This window comes from Tyto alba, unplaced genomic scaffold, assembly GCF_018691265.1.
Source record: "Tyto alba isolate M040663 unplaced genomic scaffold, T.alba_DEE_v4.0 Super-Scaffold_1, whole genome shotgun sequence".
Taxonomy (NCBI): domain Eukaryota; kingdom Metazoa; phylum Chordata; class Aves; order Strigiformes; family Tytonidae; genus Tyto; species Tyto alba.
Genome location: NW_024881261.1, coordinates 24,546,308 through 24,562,643, shown reverse-complemented (window position 1 = coordinate 24,562,643; position 16,336 = coordinate 24,546,308). Strand labels below are relative to the sequence as shown.

The 16,336-nt window shown below is 36.8% G+C and overlaps 1 protein-coding gene across 4 annotated transcripts in view; it reads right to left on the bottom strand.

The window, feature by feature from the left end:
* The window catches only part of ADK (adenosine kinase), a 289,605-nt gene that overhangs the window by 152,635 nt on the left and 120,634 nt on the right, over positions 1-16,336 (bottom strand). For all 4 annotated transcript variants that reach the window (XM_032982148.2, XM_042797253.1, XM_042797148.1 and 1 more), the window contains exon 5: positions 3,346-3,518. In XM_032982148.2, the coding sequence (XP_032838039.2) occupies positions 3,346-3,518 (173 nt within the window). The remainder of the gene's footprint in view (positions 1-3,345; positions 3,519-16,336) is intronic.

Below are 16,336 nucleotides of genomic sequence, written 5' to 3'. Positions count from 1 at the left end.
TGTTTTTTCAATAAAAAACAGTAATTAGAGACAGCCAGAGTACTTCAAATCAAACAGCTTCATGGAAACTCGGCACATGTGGGTATTTCTGAGTAGAATGCACAAATCAAAGTCACAGATTATGATGGAGTGTAGGTGCTACTTTAGAGTTTAGTCGTCTGTTAAGATTTTCTTGAAAAGCTCTGAGAAAACAAATCGTATTACTATTGCTAAGCTAGAGAATTCAGAGTGGCAGTCACAAAATTAGCTCAGAATCCTTTCCTGCAAAAATGTAGACAGTCTTCACAGTAACAAGAAACATTCACATCAAGGTATCTGAAACATAAATATACACATTCACTTACTGGGAAAAACAGGAATTCTATTAGCCATCTCCTCCAAAAGAGGCAAGAAATCTGAATTACCTGAAGAAGGAAGTTAGTACGTAACTCAACCGGGACCTGAGTTATTTACTGATAACTCTATCAATAAATAGAGTTATCAACTGGGGCCAGGTTGAAGCGATTCTTATAAATATAGGAAATCAGAGGGTAATTAAAGACTGCGAGTAAACTTGCTCTCACTCCAAGAGATTGCACAATAGAGCCTTTAGCAGCAACCATTGACCATTTTTTTCTATCTCCTGAGGAGGGAAATAAGTCTCTTGTACTCCCTGCATGCTCTGAAACCTCCTCTAAAACAGGAATTGAGATGAAGCCACTGTCTCTAGAATTTGAGCAAACATTTGATATTAAGAGAGAAAAGTGTTTTATGTTAGCAAACCAAAAGTGCTGCTCAATGAGTTTAAAAAATACTTTACCTAAACTTTAAAAAAATTTACCTAAACTTCTAAATTCTATGGCAAAAGATGCACATATTTTTCCTGAGTTCATCATGTATGTCTACTGACAGTCTTGACTTCAGTTTCCCATCATGTCATCTAGGAAATGATGATTGCTACAGGATGAATACACAGACGGTATGTGTCTGAAGAGAGAGAGAATCACAGAGCAGAAACATCTTTATTGCTAGTCTTCTGTTTGAAAAACCAAATATGGATCCTGGAGATGAAGGGGGAAGTCTGTAGACATAATTAATGTCAAAACTCCAGATGATGATGAATGAACCTCCTTCCTCCACTGAGTATGTACATTCATTCCTGAGAGTAAGACATAATGTATAACATTAAATTGGGAGGGACAGGTTGATAAGCTGGAGGACGGGGCTGTCTGTCATTCAGTGGATCTTCAACAGCCTGGAGAACTGGGCTGGCAGAAAATTTGAAGGCAAATGCAAAGTCATGCAATTAGGATGGAATAACTCCCATGCAACAATATAGGCTGAATGTTGACAAGATACAACAGAGCTTTGCATAAAAGGACCTGGAGCTGCTGGTGGAACAGGCTTGCAACACCCAGTCAGCAGTGCACCAGCACAGAGAAGGTTAATCACTTTCTGGTCAATATAAGCAAGTGTGCAGCCAGCAGGACAAAGTTAGTTATATATTCAGAACAAAGGGTTTCCTCTGTTCTGGTCACCAGACCTCATCTAGAGTTCTGTGTCCAGCTTTGAGCTTTTCATCACAAGGAAGACATTGACATCATGCAGTGAGTCCAGCCGTGTGCCATCAAGATTATTAGGGGGCTGGAACACCTAACAAATGAAGAAAGGCTTGGCTGAGCTTTAAGAGGAGGTAGCTAAGGGGGAAACATTCCTGCCATCTTCAAATATTTAAATACAGTTTACAAAGAAGATGGAGCCAGACTGTTCTTGCACACAAGAAGGAACAGAAAAGCTGGAAGAAGGAAAATTCCAACTGGGTATCATCAAAATAACTTCTCCCATGAACACTGGAACAGGTTGCCCAGGGAGGTTGTGCAACCTCTATCCTTGGAGATCTTAAAAACCCAGCTGGACATAGCTCTGAAAATCCTGATTTAACTTCGAAGTTGTCCCTGCTTTCTACAGGGGTTTGGACCAGATGTCTGCTCTAACTAGAATTTTTCTAGGGTTCTATATGTTACATCGAAAATTCTCCCTCCCCTGACTCTCAGTTCAGTTCATGTTGCTGCCTACTGCTTTTTCTAATTCTAGCCAAAACATTCACTAACTTCTCAGGAAATTTGGTGTGGGTTTTAATTATGGGACTTCTATTTTACCTTAAAAAATTCTACTTACTCATGATACTGCTTTGAAAGGGAAAGAGCAGTTCCTCAGGATCAATGGCACTGAAAGCCACAGAGGGAAACCAAAAAGAATAATGACAGTTATTTTGCTCTTTTTCAGATCCAAAAAGAAAATAGTCTTCAGGGTAACTGATACTATTTTCATTACTGTTTCAATATCTAGTATCAGAAAATTATGATTTTGGCAGAAATTGGGGAGGGTTGGTGTGTGTTGGTAACATCTCAAGATTAAGAAAGATCAGATTGCCTGTTTTTGAAACTTCAAAAAAATCATCAGGAGGTAATAAGTAAAGTAATAGTACACAAGTTCAAGTGTTGTGGGTGGAGGGAGAAAGAAGAAAGCAAAGGGCCGTGTTCAAGATAAATGCCTATTGTCTTTATTATCTCTTTCCGAAATTCTTGTTTTTATTATTTGTATTCCAATACCCAAAATAAATAATCTATAAGTGGGTTTTTACTTATGGAATGCTCTGAAGTCATACAAAATATCACAAAGAGCATTGTTCACAGTTTGCAAATAGAAAGCCTGACGAGTTCGGGAGAAATGATTTTTTTTATATATCAAAGACCATCTAAAAAAAACTATCAAATGAAAACACGAAAGACAAAATTCAAAAGAAATTGTTAATATGTAGACATACAGCATTACAGTTATTAGATGAACTTCTCATCTAATGCAACAGCAAAACAAAAAAAAAAATCACTTTTTCTCTTTACCTTGTGTAAAATCAAATGAACCCTTTCAATCAGGCTATATGGTGACATCTGTTCTCTTTAAACATATTATCACCTGAAGTATATTTCTCATTTGCCAATCAAGGATATGCCTTATATGCCAATCAGCTTTCACATAGGCTGCATATAAGTATTTGTTAACCAACTTTTGTCTCCCACATTTTTTCTCTTTCCAGAGTAACTGGAAGCTATAAGGTTTAGAAAGTAGTATATTAACTCACACTTTTCTGCCATAATACACCTTTTGTTCTTTAAAAGTAGATTAACAACCCCCCAACGCCAAACTATGAGCCTGGCAGTTCTGTGTCATCTCAAACCAGTGCAAATACTTTATCATTCAAATCACAATTTTTCAAGTATTTCAAATATGCCAAAGAAATTGGGCTCTGTCCACACACTATGCCGACTGCACTTATGTCTTAGGAAAATATCAAAGGCCCCTGACCTGTTATCACTAGTGATGCAGGCAGCACAGGTTCCTGTTGGTTCTTCACTCTGCTCATAGTAATGAGCATCCACATGAGCTTCCTCGGCCTTCTTCTTTAAGATCTCTCCAAATTTATCTTTGCCAATGCACCCAAAGAAAGTTGCAGCTTTGTAAGGACTCTGAATCATCCACTGCAGATTGACAAGGAAAAAAATAAAAAAAATAATAAAAAAAAAAACAAAACAAAGTTAGCGTGCTTGGTATATTACTTTTTGCCATTTTTTTCTCTCCACTTGCCATATTTAATTCTGTGCCTAGAGAGCACTGTGACATACAGACCACTTCTATGCCTGAAGCAAAAAGCATGGGGTACATGAAGGGAGGGAAAGTCAGCAAAGAATAAAAAAATTTACCCTTAATGATCCCACTGAGTGTTTAATACCTAATGTAAAACTTAAATACATGTAGTTTACTATCAAATAAAGTAGATTAGTATGTTTTTACAAGGTATTTCAAAAGAAGTTCCCTTGCTTAATGGAGATGCCCCTACACTTACATTTAATCAAGCAACATATGGTTATCTTTGAAGAAAATTCATAGAGAAGAGAAAAGAAAAAAAAGACAAAAAAAACCACAAAAAAGCCCACAAAAAAATCAAACCAACCAAACAGACAAAATCGCCCAAAAGCAAAACAAAAAAACCCCAAAGAAAAAAACCCAGAGAGATCTCACAGAAGACAAGAATACATTTGAGAAACCTAAGAAGAAACATTGTGCAACATCCACAATATATATAAAAACGAAATGGTACTGAAAATTACTATTTGTGTCTACCATCTAATTATATGCAAAAAAGGAAATGCTCCCCATTTACATTGTTAAGCCACGCATGAAAATACCTGTCTCCAACTTTATTAAGAGCGGTTCTGTCACTTGAATAGTAAAGAAAGAGCATAGCTGCACAGTGTTGCTAAGGTGCCAGGTTATTTCATAAATTTCCTCTTTTATTAATACAAAATATTTATCATTGAACTGTAAATGTAACTCCATTTTGCACTAAGCTAAAAAATAGCATTTAGCAGCAACATAATATCAAGAGCAAACTAAAAAAATAAATGTGAAGAAACAATCATAGACCCTACTCTGCTGGTGGTGAGTCAACCAACTGAAGTCATTATAATTCACTCTAATTACACTCAGAAAGCTTATCCACTCAATCTATAGTATAAATTAAAGGCTACATCAATTTACTGCTATACTAAAGCCTTACTTATAATTGTTTGCTAATCAAGATTTAAATAAACGATAATGTCTCCATTACAAAGCAGCATTAGTGGTAGCTGTGGGTTGTAGAAAGGTCAAGTAACTGAGTTCCAAATACATGCTTAGTCACATCTTTATTACTTCCAGCTCCAGAGAAGAAGAAAAAGAAAAAAAGGGAAAAAAAAAATTTTTAGTCATGTACAAGTCTTCATTAATAAGGGGAAGGTGGACAAAAGTTGCAAGGCCTCTTTCCTTTAGCAATTTAATATATATAAAGCTTAAGGACAAAAAAGACTGTGTTGTCAGATGGTGGCAGCGTTCAATCTCTCATACAGGAAAAGTACACTACTTATGCTCTGCTAATCTATTCCATATCACTCTAAATTAATCCATGTTAAAAAACACCTTATTGAGAATTATCTACAATATCCCTGTATTTTACATACAGTTGCACATACATAATACACATTTGCACAGAGTTAATTTAGGATGTCTTAGGAACAGTAACCTTTTATATTTGGAGGTCTGGTTAAATAGAACAGATTATTTTAAAAGACTAAAGATGTTGTGACCTACAGTAAGCAAATATGGAACCAATTTCCACACCAATAAGAACAGAAGTACCTGAAGCCTTGTGTCCCGTGTTGAAAAGCATGCCTTACTCTCACAAATAACAAGAATTAACAGAGATCATTATGAACAACGTCTATCAAAGCATTATACCCCCAACAATTCTTCAGAAAATATAACTTCAAACTGCACCTTAGGCTTACAACATTTTATCAAGTGACATAATTTTTCCATCCTTTATATATAAAGTCTGACAACATTTGGAGCAGTAGTAAGTAATATTTCACATACATCTCTGAAAAAAGAATTTCTGTTCAAGTATCACAGTTTTGGCTATTGGCAGCAGCTCAGTTTGAATTCAGATGTGATACATGCCATATATAACTGTCACAATCCTTACTTTAAATGTAAGTAAAGTTATTCTTGAGAATCAGAAGTCACGATCTACAATTTCTTGTGATGAACCTCTGTATATTGTGCAGACCACTTCTTCCATTAGCAGTGGTTCTGCTCATACTCATGATTATTTGAAACATAGGTATTAAATGGTGGGAGAATATTCTCACTGTATATATATTCTTTTCATTTGAACACCCAAGCTAAGTTAAGCAACACTGAGAAAAATGGAAAAGTAGTTCAGCAGTGTTTCTGGAAAGATCCTCTTATCACAGATCTCCAAGTTACAAATACTCCCAGCTTCTTGGTATTATCTCCAGATATTCCCACAATAATGGTGGTGAGGTGTTGCTAGTTGCAGAACTCCTCCAAACTGTTCCTCTGTTCCTCAACTAAAAGGCTACATACTAGTAAAGGCAAAACTACAGAAATATCTCTGTGGTACACCGTTGAAGTTGCACGTATTGGAATGAGTCACAGCAAGCATATTTTGCATATGTGTGAAAAAACAAAAGAGACACAATAACTTCTTCAAGGTAGACTCTAAAGCACTTTTTTTAAAATTTGACCCTGGATTGGGGTTTAGTTTTGAATAGCTTGATATGGAAAAACCAGGCTTCTATGGGCTACTTCACACACCATTGTTGTTGTTATTAACAACATTTCTGGTTAAAACACTCTAAACAGGAATGGGGTTCAGTCATCAGAAGACATTTATCACCATGAAACAGTCAGGCAGCATAATATCCATTATCAAATGAAGGCCAATAACAAACTGCATACATTAATGCCAGGTGTATGGTTATATGAACTGCAAATTAATTTTATAGATTTATTTAGAATATAAGATTTAATTGAATGAAAAAGACTCTAGACAGAAATGGAAGATGACCCAGCTCAGCAGGCACTAGCATAATGAGTTAATTATCTAGGGTTTGACTAAGCAGTGAGGCAGCTATTAACTAACTGTATTGACAGTCTGGTCAGGAGAGGTTGGCACCTGGCCACCATGAATCCTCACCATCACCCAAGGGAATCTGAGGCTGTTAATGGTCCAAAGACAGAAGTGTCAAAAGTAGGAACTTATCAAGAAGGAACAAGACAGCCTCAGGAGTGGGATACCACAAAGGAAACTCAAAATCTAGAGTGGTTCATGAAATCTAATGTGTTTCTCCATTCTAAAGTTTTCACAGCTTGGACATCAGGTACACACAAGGACAGGCCCTGACCTTTTCAGTTAGGATAAGCATCCATGACAGAGGAAGGAGCATGGGAAACAGAACACCTTTCAGATGTTCTCTTGAGTTAAAAAGATTTCATTTTCTTTACTTTTTTGTTGTATGCACCCTGGTAAACAAAAAGCAAATATTCTTAAAAAATTTACTTATTGCCTTTAGCATAACTCTGTCTTAAAATTAGGCTGATTTCAAAATAAGCATCATCTAATACCAGAATACTCTATCCCTACAGGCACATTATTCCTTATGATCAAATACTGAAGCCAGCACTTCCAAAAGAGGCCAGCACCCTGGACGCTCAAGGATACACTAGAGAGTGACAGAATGCTTCACTCCTTATTTTCATGAGGCTAACTTGGGCTCACAGTAGTAGGAGTATCTGTTCAGGCATTTTTTCATGATCAGAGTTAACACGGTGAACTATTTGGCATGCTTTAGCTATCAGAGAAGTGTAAGAACCTTTGTGTTCCAGGGAGTGGGTGGCAATTGCAGAGAACAGCATCGTCTTTTCTTGCAAGATGTTGAGATGCCAGGAAAACTTGGTAACAAGTAAAACTTCTAAACACTCAGTTGTGACTTTGTGAGGTTGCTTGGAATTAACTATGTCCCACGTGTTCACATCCTTAGACTAGAAGATGTGGTACACCTATCTCTCACTTTTGTCTGATTAGAAAATAGCTTTGGAAGCAACCTTTCCTCTGAGTTACAGAAGCAATTCTACAAGCACTCCTTCCAACACTAGAAGGGACTTGACTTTGATTGGCTACTTGATGCTGTCTTTTGAGAACGATATTCAAGATGAGATGACAACGTTACCCAAATAGTCTCTTACACCCCAAAAATGAAAAAATGCCCCTTCATACTACGTGAAAGAAAATCGGTGGTCTTAAAGAAAGGAGAAAACTGAGTTGTTTGACTTTGATTTCCCAAGCTTATCCTATTTAGCTTGAGAATGCCATGCTTCTGCCACAGGAGCAGAGTCCAGTATCCCAAATCACAGCCCTTGATGTGCATTCAAAGCTTTTCTTTGCTGTTCCTGCAAAGTTCACTGTAGAGGAGGACCTCTACTTGAAAGGCAAAAAACAGCAGAACTAAACAGCTGATCTACTTTACCTCACTCTCCAGTTGCAAAGATGCTTCCCCTGCAAAAGGAGAGTTTGCTACTGCTGAGTTGCAGTACAAAATCCCATAAGACTTAAAAAGAAACATCATACTTACAAAGCTTAAGACATCTTTATTGCCCTCTGACTAAAACAAAGATCCTTCAGAAATTACTTAATTTTACTGTGACTATGGTTTGCTATAACTGCCACTGTTAACTGGACAACATCGATAATCAGAACAAGGAGGCCGATGAAGACACTCTCTACCAGTCCCACATTGTTCTCCATCTGAACTCCTTAGCTCCTGAATTCTTTCTTATGCCTGCAGCCAGTAGTGCATTTCCACATCTGTCAGTCATCTTAAACTAACAATGCCAAAGCATATGAAGCTTTGCTTAGACTGACATACCTTCTGCACATAGGAGTTTTCAGCTGTAGACTTGAATCCTAAATGCCTAGGAACTGACAACACAACAGGAAGCATTATGCCCCTTCACAGTGAAGGATCTTCAAAACTCATTAACACTGAATACAGACATCTGAAGTGCATCTGAAGTGTGTTTTTTGAAGCTGGACTCTTCTCTGCATGATCTGTCAAATCTGATCTTATTTTAAATTGCAGCTCACAGAGGAGAGGACTCCAAAGACCTAAAATTAGCTAAGACTTAACATGCTTGCTAAAATCTAAGCTAAACAATGTTAGCAACTACTCATGAAGCATTCTTTTTAGTAAATCAGAACAGAAATGGCTTTTTATACATTGCTATTTGAAGTATCTCTTATTTTTATATTCTGAATTTTAGAATGAGTCCGTACACTTTTCAGAAGGCTTCACCAGTCTGTTGTACCCTCAGGACATGTCCTATCACCAATTACATACACAGTCCATTACAAAGCTCTTACAAATTTTTTAGAAATATTTCAGACGTGTCCCCCCCCAAAAAAAAAGAAAATCACACTTCATCCTATAAAACCAGATAAAATGAGAAAAAGTGGTATCAAAAACCGAATCATTATATATATATTAAAAACATGAGAACCTGTCAATATGCAAAACAATCCTAAAATGACATTAGCGTCACTGTTCCAAGTGAGCTCACTTAATTCTTGTGAATGATGTGATACACCTCAAACACAACTGGAATACAATATTCTGTTACCACTACACATACTATATCATTTAAAATCCTTACTATGGTGGGTTAACACCAGCCAGCAGCTAAGTCCCCACCCAGTTGCTCTCTCAATCCTTCCTCCTGGGAGGATGGGGGAGAGATTTGGAAGTGCAACAGTGAGAAAAAACGCATGGGTCAAGATGAAATGATACAAAGGCAATCATACACCATCTCCCACCAGCAGACTGATGCCCAGCCAGTTTCTGCGCCATGGCTACCTTGGAAAAACTCCCTCTCCCTCTCTGACTCCAACAGTTTTATTGCTGACCATATTCCATACAGTCTGGACTATTTCTCAGGTCAGCTTGGGTCCGCTATCCTGTCTGCATCCCTTCCCAACCCGCAGCATACTTGCTGGGACAGCAGAGTGAAAAAACAGAGACCTTCATGCTGTGCAAGCACTGTTCAGCAACAGCTAAAACATTACTATATTAAACAACACTAGTGTGGTGACAAACCTACAACATAGCACCATAAAGGCTGCTATTAAGAAAATTAACTCCATCCCAAGCTGACCCAAGTATAACTACTCAAGAATCATTGTTATAAGAATACAGCATCAAGACCCTAGAAAACACATTAAATACTACAGTTCTGTTCCAACACCTTTGCATTTTTATTTTTTTAAATTGATCAACATTTAAAGATTGCAACAGCTATTATCAAATAATGGTCATATAGGAAAAAAAATGGAAAAGGAAAAAATAAGCTTATCTTTATAAAATTAGACTTGCAAAAAGGAGCCCCCTGTCCTGCACAGTAATTCTTCCACCATTAACTGAAGCTGCCAAATCTTGCATGAGGAAGTGATATTGTTAAAATCCATGACTACAGCCTCAAGCAACTTCCAGTCAAATTAGATACAAGTGATAATATTTTTTAAAGGGAAAGACTAGCTAAAGCCTTGCACTGACACCAATATCTAAATCTTACCAGGATTTGGTTCAACAGGTACTATCCAAATCTCTGCACAGGAATATCTATTACTTTTAGTGTCGTGCCACAAGTTGAGTTTTGTTATAGTTTTTCAAATTAAGATGTCTATCAAAATGTTAATGATCCAGGAGCAGTGCTTCATTCACTTCTACATTTAAAAACACAAAGCTAACTGTCTCTTAACAAAATCTATAATCCAAAGAACTATTCTTGGTGCGGCTATTCTTTTGTATTCCATTTCCTATTCTTTCCCTCCCTCTTGTTCTTCATCTGCTTGTTTTTTAATGACTTTATTTTTACTCTAGTTTGTAAGCTTCTTGCTGTACAAGGAAATACAAATATATTTTCTGTAAATAAACATGTAATAGCCATATTCTGAAGTTTCAATGTGGCCAAAAGCCAGCTCTCTTTTATTGCACCCCTTAAATATTGGCCAGTCTAGGCACCTAATTTCAATATTCTTTACTCCATCACCCTCTTATCCTGTATTTATAATGCTACAGTTCTTCCTCAAATGCCTGAAGTGCTACAGACTCTCTTCTGAAATTTAATATATGTTATCTGAGGACAAAGGCAGAATGTCTCCTGCAAGACCTTAAAAGGCACATATAGAGACCATTTCTGGCCTTGTGTCCCTTCCCCATTTGAAGCACAGAACCTGAGACATCAACCACCTCCTCAATGTTTGATCTGATGTGTCACTTCGTTTCCCCTTCCACAACATCAATGCAGGTAAAAGATGTTACACCAACACAACAGGGCTGGTCACGCCAGTTCTTCATCACTGAGATGACAGTTACATGGTAAGAATTTCAGGTTTACTTGGGACTCTTCCACAGCTGTTTCAGTGTATACAACTGTTTAGTAATTTGCTAATATTATGAAGTTACATACAAGGTAAGGTTTAAGAGTATCTTTATCAGTAAAAAAACCTCAAAGATACTAACTTCCTTGTTGAACACTATGTGCGGAACACGACAAAGTGGCAAATAAAGTACAACACAAAAGTCTTGTTACTCTGTGGCTAGAAGCTGAGGTATTAATATGCTTCCATTAACAGCTTAACAACATGAAAATGTAACATTATACTTGGGAACAGTAAGACAGACTCGTTGGGCAACTGTACACTACTGTTAACTATGCCTCAGATTACCTGTAAAGAATTGGCACTCACTTCATAGAGATACAGGGAAGACTGACAAGCATTTTTTAAATGCCTTAAAACTCTCCAGTGTAAACCACTGTATATTTATTTAAGTACTAACCTATAAGTGAAGTTGATAATGTTGCAAAGTGACATTTTAGGATATTTTGCATACAATTTTGCATATCTATAACCTTAATACAAATCTTCCTTTTCAAAATGCATGTGTATGTCACCCTCACTCCCGTGCTAGATGATGTGCAGTCTCAATGAATACACCCACACTCAGAATGACAGCAAAAAATCCACAAGTGAAGAGACCTCTTTCATTGTCTGGCAGCACAGAATTCATAAAGCACAAACCGTAAACAGCTGCCTATCAGCTTCTATCAGCAACAGTATCAAAAACAGATGGCAAAGGTCAAGTCAAAGTTTATTGACAATGATGAACTTTGACAGCCTCTATTAAATTACTTCTTCCTTTAAGGTGTATGTGATCAAAGCAGCAGAGAGATTTTCACTCAGTCACATAACAAGCTATTTGTTGAGATTGAAACATCTGGTCAATATCTTCTAACACTGCAATTTCATGCACAGTTAGCAATAGGGTACATTTCTTCTCTTCTTCTTACAGGGTCCATAAGGGTGGCACATATGGCTGATCATTTCATTCAAAAAGGTTTCAATTCCAGGCATTACATACAATTGTCTCTATGCTTTATAGTATTTTAAGTCTACCTACTATCGTTTTCCATCATCACTGCTGCCTGCTCTACTCTTCACTATAAAAGCCCACAAATATGACAGAGCACTTAAAGCTTAACAGCTTTTGACTACTGGAGTTAGAAAGCAGTTAAGGCAAGGGAGTTTTAAGTGGCAGGTCTTCATCTACCTGTTGTCAAGAATTCCCAATGCATTAAACTACCAAAGCTCTAGTAACACAGATTATAATTTTTGTTGTAATAGCAAAAGCTTCATTTATGAGGCATTCCCGAGCAATCAGAGATCACCCTTTTTACTAATTTATAAATTATGATATATTTTATAAACATAACATACAACATGCATTATATTTCAAGTGAACATGTGATAATTAGGATTATGCTTCATCAAATTCTTGTATTTCCCCACCTAAAATAGCAAGAAGATGCAAAATCTTATCTATTCCAAATGCTGAGAAATGCTTGCCTTTAAAATTATGCCTCTATGTTGCCACAGCAACAAGTAATGCAAAATGTACTTCACCCTTCCATTTCTAAATCCCAATCTTCTTGGTCAAAAGAGAAAGGAGGGCTAGTTGCAAACATGCCTACAGAAAGTACATTTCAAAGAATTTTCAGTTATTATTAAATAACCTCAATTTTTATTCAGTTAACAGTTGATTTCCACATCTCATTCCCACACTGGCTGACTCCAAGTAGTATCTGAACCATAAAAGTTTACCTAACAGTTGTAGGAAGACACTGACTCTCAGACTCCTCAATATAATTATGCATGGTGCTCAGATGCTGCACCAAAGGCATAATGGAGGCAGGGCTGGACAGGAAAGGGAGAAGGTAGATAATCTTCATGTAGGAAAAATCTACAAAATGATTAAACAGAGACAGCCCTCAGATATGTCACTGAAGATGTCTGGACTTTTCTGCAGAGAATATTGACTTTTGGCACTATGGCATTTATTCAGTAGTACCTCATTGTTCTGAAGGAATGGGATATGTAACCTCGATTTAAAAAACAAAACAAAACAAAACAAAACCAAACCAACAGAATTGTCTACTAGAAACTGATGGATTTCATATAACCATCAAGATATGGCTTACAGGTAACAGAACATGTTTACAGGTTGTAAACATAAGCCTAAATAAGAGCCCATCACACCATGCCACAAAGGCAGACAAGTCAGGAAAGCAACTAATTAGCTGTCACTTAACACTAACAGCATTGGTGTAGAAATGAAGCAGTTAGCCAGATTCTAACCATTTTTTGATAGGAGTGTGAAGGAGGAAATGTTCTAAGAGCTCCAAACAAGTTCAGAAGTGATGGGATTAGCACTATTAAATTGCAGTCCTTTTTCCAAAGCAATCCACAACCACCCTACCCAGTCACAAAGGTTGTAAATTCAGCCTGAACTTTATTGTATATATACAGCAAGGCTTATAGTATTGTGGTGGAGCACTCCACCTAAACTGATAAGAAGTTATTTCTTCCAAAGTTAATAAAGAAGTTCCTCCAGAAAAGATTAGGAGAATAAAAGTTAAAAAAATTAAATAAATCTGGTGTCCCTCCTCTAACTCCATGGCTTTCTCTCCATAGACTAGGAGCCCCGCTGAATGACTAAGACAAAACTTTGGAAAGGTGATATTTGGCTTTGAGTCAACCCCACTAGGAACTAGTATTTCAGAATTGGCCTCTCCTAAGTGTTATCCCCATATACTCTATCCACAGTTCCACATGGAAATGTCCTACCTCCAAGGTTCAATATTCTTAAGGAATGATTCTTCTTCTAAGGAAGAAAAGTGTGAAGCAACTGAAAAATTATCACCTTAGGACAGGCAAATCTCAGAAAAGCCTCTGAATTCCTCATGTGTGACTTCCAACCATGTTTCATTGGAAATGCTCTATGTCTAATAAAGACTGTGACTAGCGCACAGACCAGGGTGAGATTCCAGGGGAATACTGGATCCACAGTGTGCATGTGATCAGTGATTTGGAGGAGCTCATACATGCTCTCACAAAATAATAAAAGTAATTGCCATAGTATTCCCAAGATAAAGTTCCTCAAAATCATAATGTTTTATGTTACTGAAACAAATTCATTATTGTGTTTATTGCTACGTGTACAAACATTGGTGCCTTACTTATAACAGTTCAGAAAGGAACAAGAAACTTTGGATACGGAATATACTATCACATTTCTAAATTACCTTTCAGCTTCTTATTCCAGTACCAACTAGATATAAAATTAATATAGAATATTAGCTGCACAAGCAGTACTTATTTCTTATTGTTTCTTGCTTACTGACATCAAGAAGTCTGGACAAAGAGCTGTTGCATGTAATACTCCATTTAGTCAGTTCATCTGCAGAGGAGGTTCAACAGGTCACAAAGTTGTCAGTCCCTGTGCACGTACCCTGGAATCCCGCTGCTCACCCACGGAAAGTCAGATGCAGACTGAACGTCCGGGACTGCACCGTGCAGAGGCGGGCAGCTGGGCACGCTGCACCTGCTGCAGGGCTCCCGCTCCCTCCTCCTCTCCAGCACTTCTGGGGTGGAAATTCTGAAGCCCTGTGCAGAGAACTTTTCAAGCCCCTATGTCAAATGCTTTTGTTAACCACTTCAGGGAGACATGGTATGTTGTTTCTCCACGGTACTTAATATTTATCCACTTATAAAGACATGGGTTTTTTTCTATTCACCCATAAACGAATGGCAACATTTATTTTATTTTCCTCTTTCTTCATTTCTTAAACATAGAAATAATGAATTTATTCCAGTTGACAAGAATCACTTTCTCCCTTGCCAGTTTCATCTGTAATGCCTTTAGATTTGCTGTGGTGGGACAAGCAATACCTTTGTAAAAATAATTTAAGATGGCTTCTATTTGCTATAAACTGTAAAGATACTCCATTATGATTCCCAAGATATCAAATAAAATTGCAAAATACAATTACTTATTATAGCTTTTGTTTACTTTTCAACCGATGTAGTCATTCCTTCATGGTAACTTTCATATTTGATTGTAACAAATTTTAACTTTTTTTTTTTTTTTTTTTTTAAATATATGACAGAAGTCACATATAATTATGTGCAGGTGAAAGTAGCGCTTGGCAATACCTGAGTTTCTTGGCACATAGTTCAAATGCTCTAGTAAATTCAAATAATTTTCACAGAACAGATAATTTAGTCACAAACTCCCGTGTACTTCTGAAAAGGAACTGCAAACTGCTCTTAAATTTGTTTTTACCCTGAATTCAGTTGTGGCTAAGACACTCAACACTTGATTCCCATGATCAGCTCAGCCTCAGCACTAACTCCCAGACCTCATTTGCCAGGAGTGAAAGGCAAGGGAAACCTCACATTTACTACAATGTTGGTTTTGATTCAAAAATGTCAACTCTTACTGTTTGCTTCAAAAACCATAGGATCAGACCTGGGGAACTTCATCTTAACTTTTGTATAACAGGAAAAAGTTTTCAAACTCTAAAATCAAAATTAACAGACAGCAGACACTAAGGAGAAGATGCTTTGCTGGCAACTGTGCAGCCCTGATCCAGTCAGTATTGTTTGAGTGAGGTGTATTTCAAAGTTAATAGTTTTCTTTTCTACTTTCCTCTGAGAAGCTGGAAAGTCCAGACCCAATTGTGATCTCAATTAATCCAGTTTTACATTGATGTAAATTTATTCACTACAGTAGAATTGTGCATGATTTACACAGATGCAAATGAAACCAAATCCATACCTATTATGACTCTGTATATATTATCTTTTAATTTGTTAATTTATTTTTTATTTTACCTAAAGAAGTACGTATGTCTAGCTTCATTATTTTGATGTTTTAAAAAACTACCCAATATCATCATCTACAGTGCACACACTGACCACTATTAAACTATAACAGTTAAGAAGATCTGTGTCAAGGACTGACATCCAGTGTAGGAGACACTTAAAGAGTACTACCTAAAGACTTTGAAGTAAATTAAGGAAACAATGTCTCATTTACATTAAAGCATGTGCAACTATAAAATGCCAAATGCTGAAAACCCATACAAATGCTGAAAAAGAATACAGAGTATCGTGCCTTTCCATTTTTTATTTTTTTTTTCTCTCCATAAATGTAGCAAACCAAGAATAAATGATAACTGGAATTCCTGTAAGGATAAAAAAAAAAAAACAAACACATAGTAATTTGTTTTTAAAAATAGTAAATAGAGCTTCACTTTAAGAATATATTTTCATTACAGCCACCATCGCAAAATATTCAAGGTGCAGAAACAGCTCCCTAAGCATCTCACTCGTATATTCAGATTTGCTGAAGATCAGGTAAATCAGCTGTCAAATCAATCAAATACCATAAACCACTAAGTTACCACAAGTGACCCTTACAAAAACTTAATTTAGTGATAGGCATTTCGGTTCAGTGTTATGATCCTACGGGTAACAAGATCCTTTAAATATGCACACAAA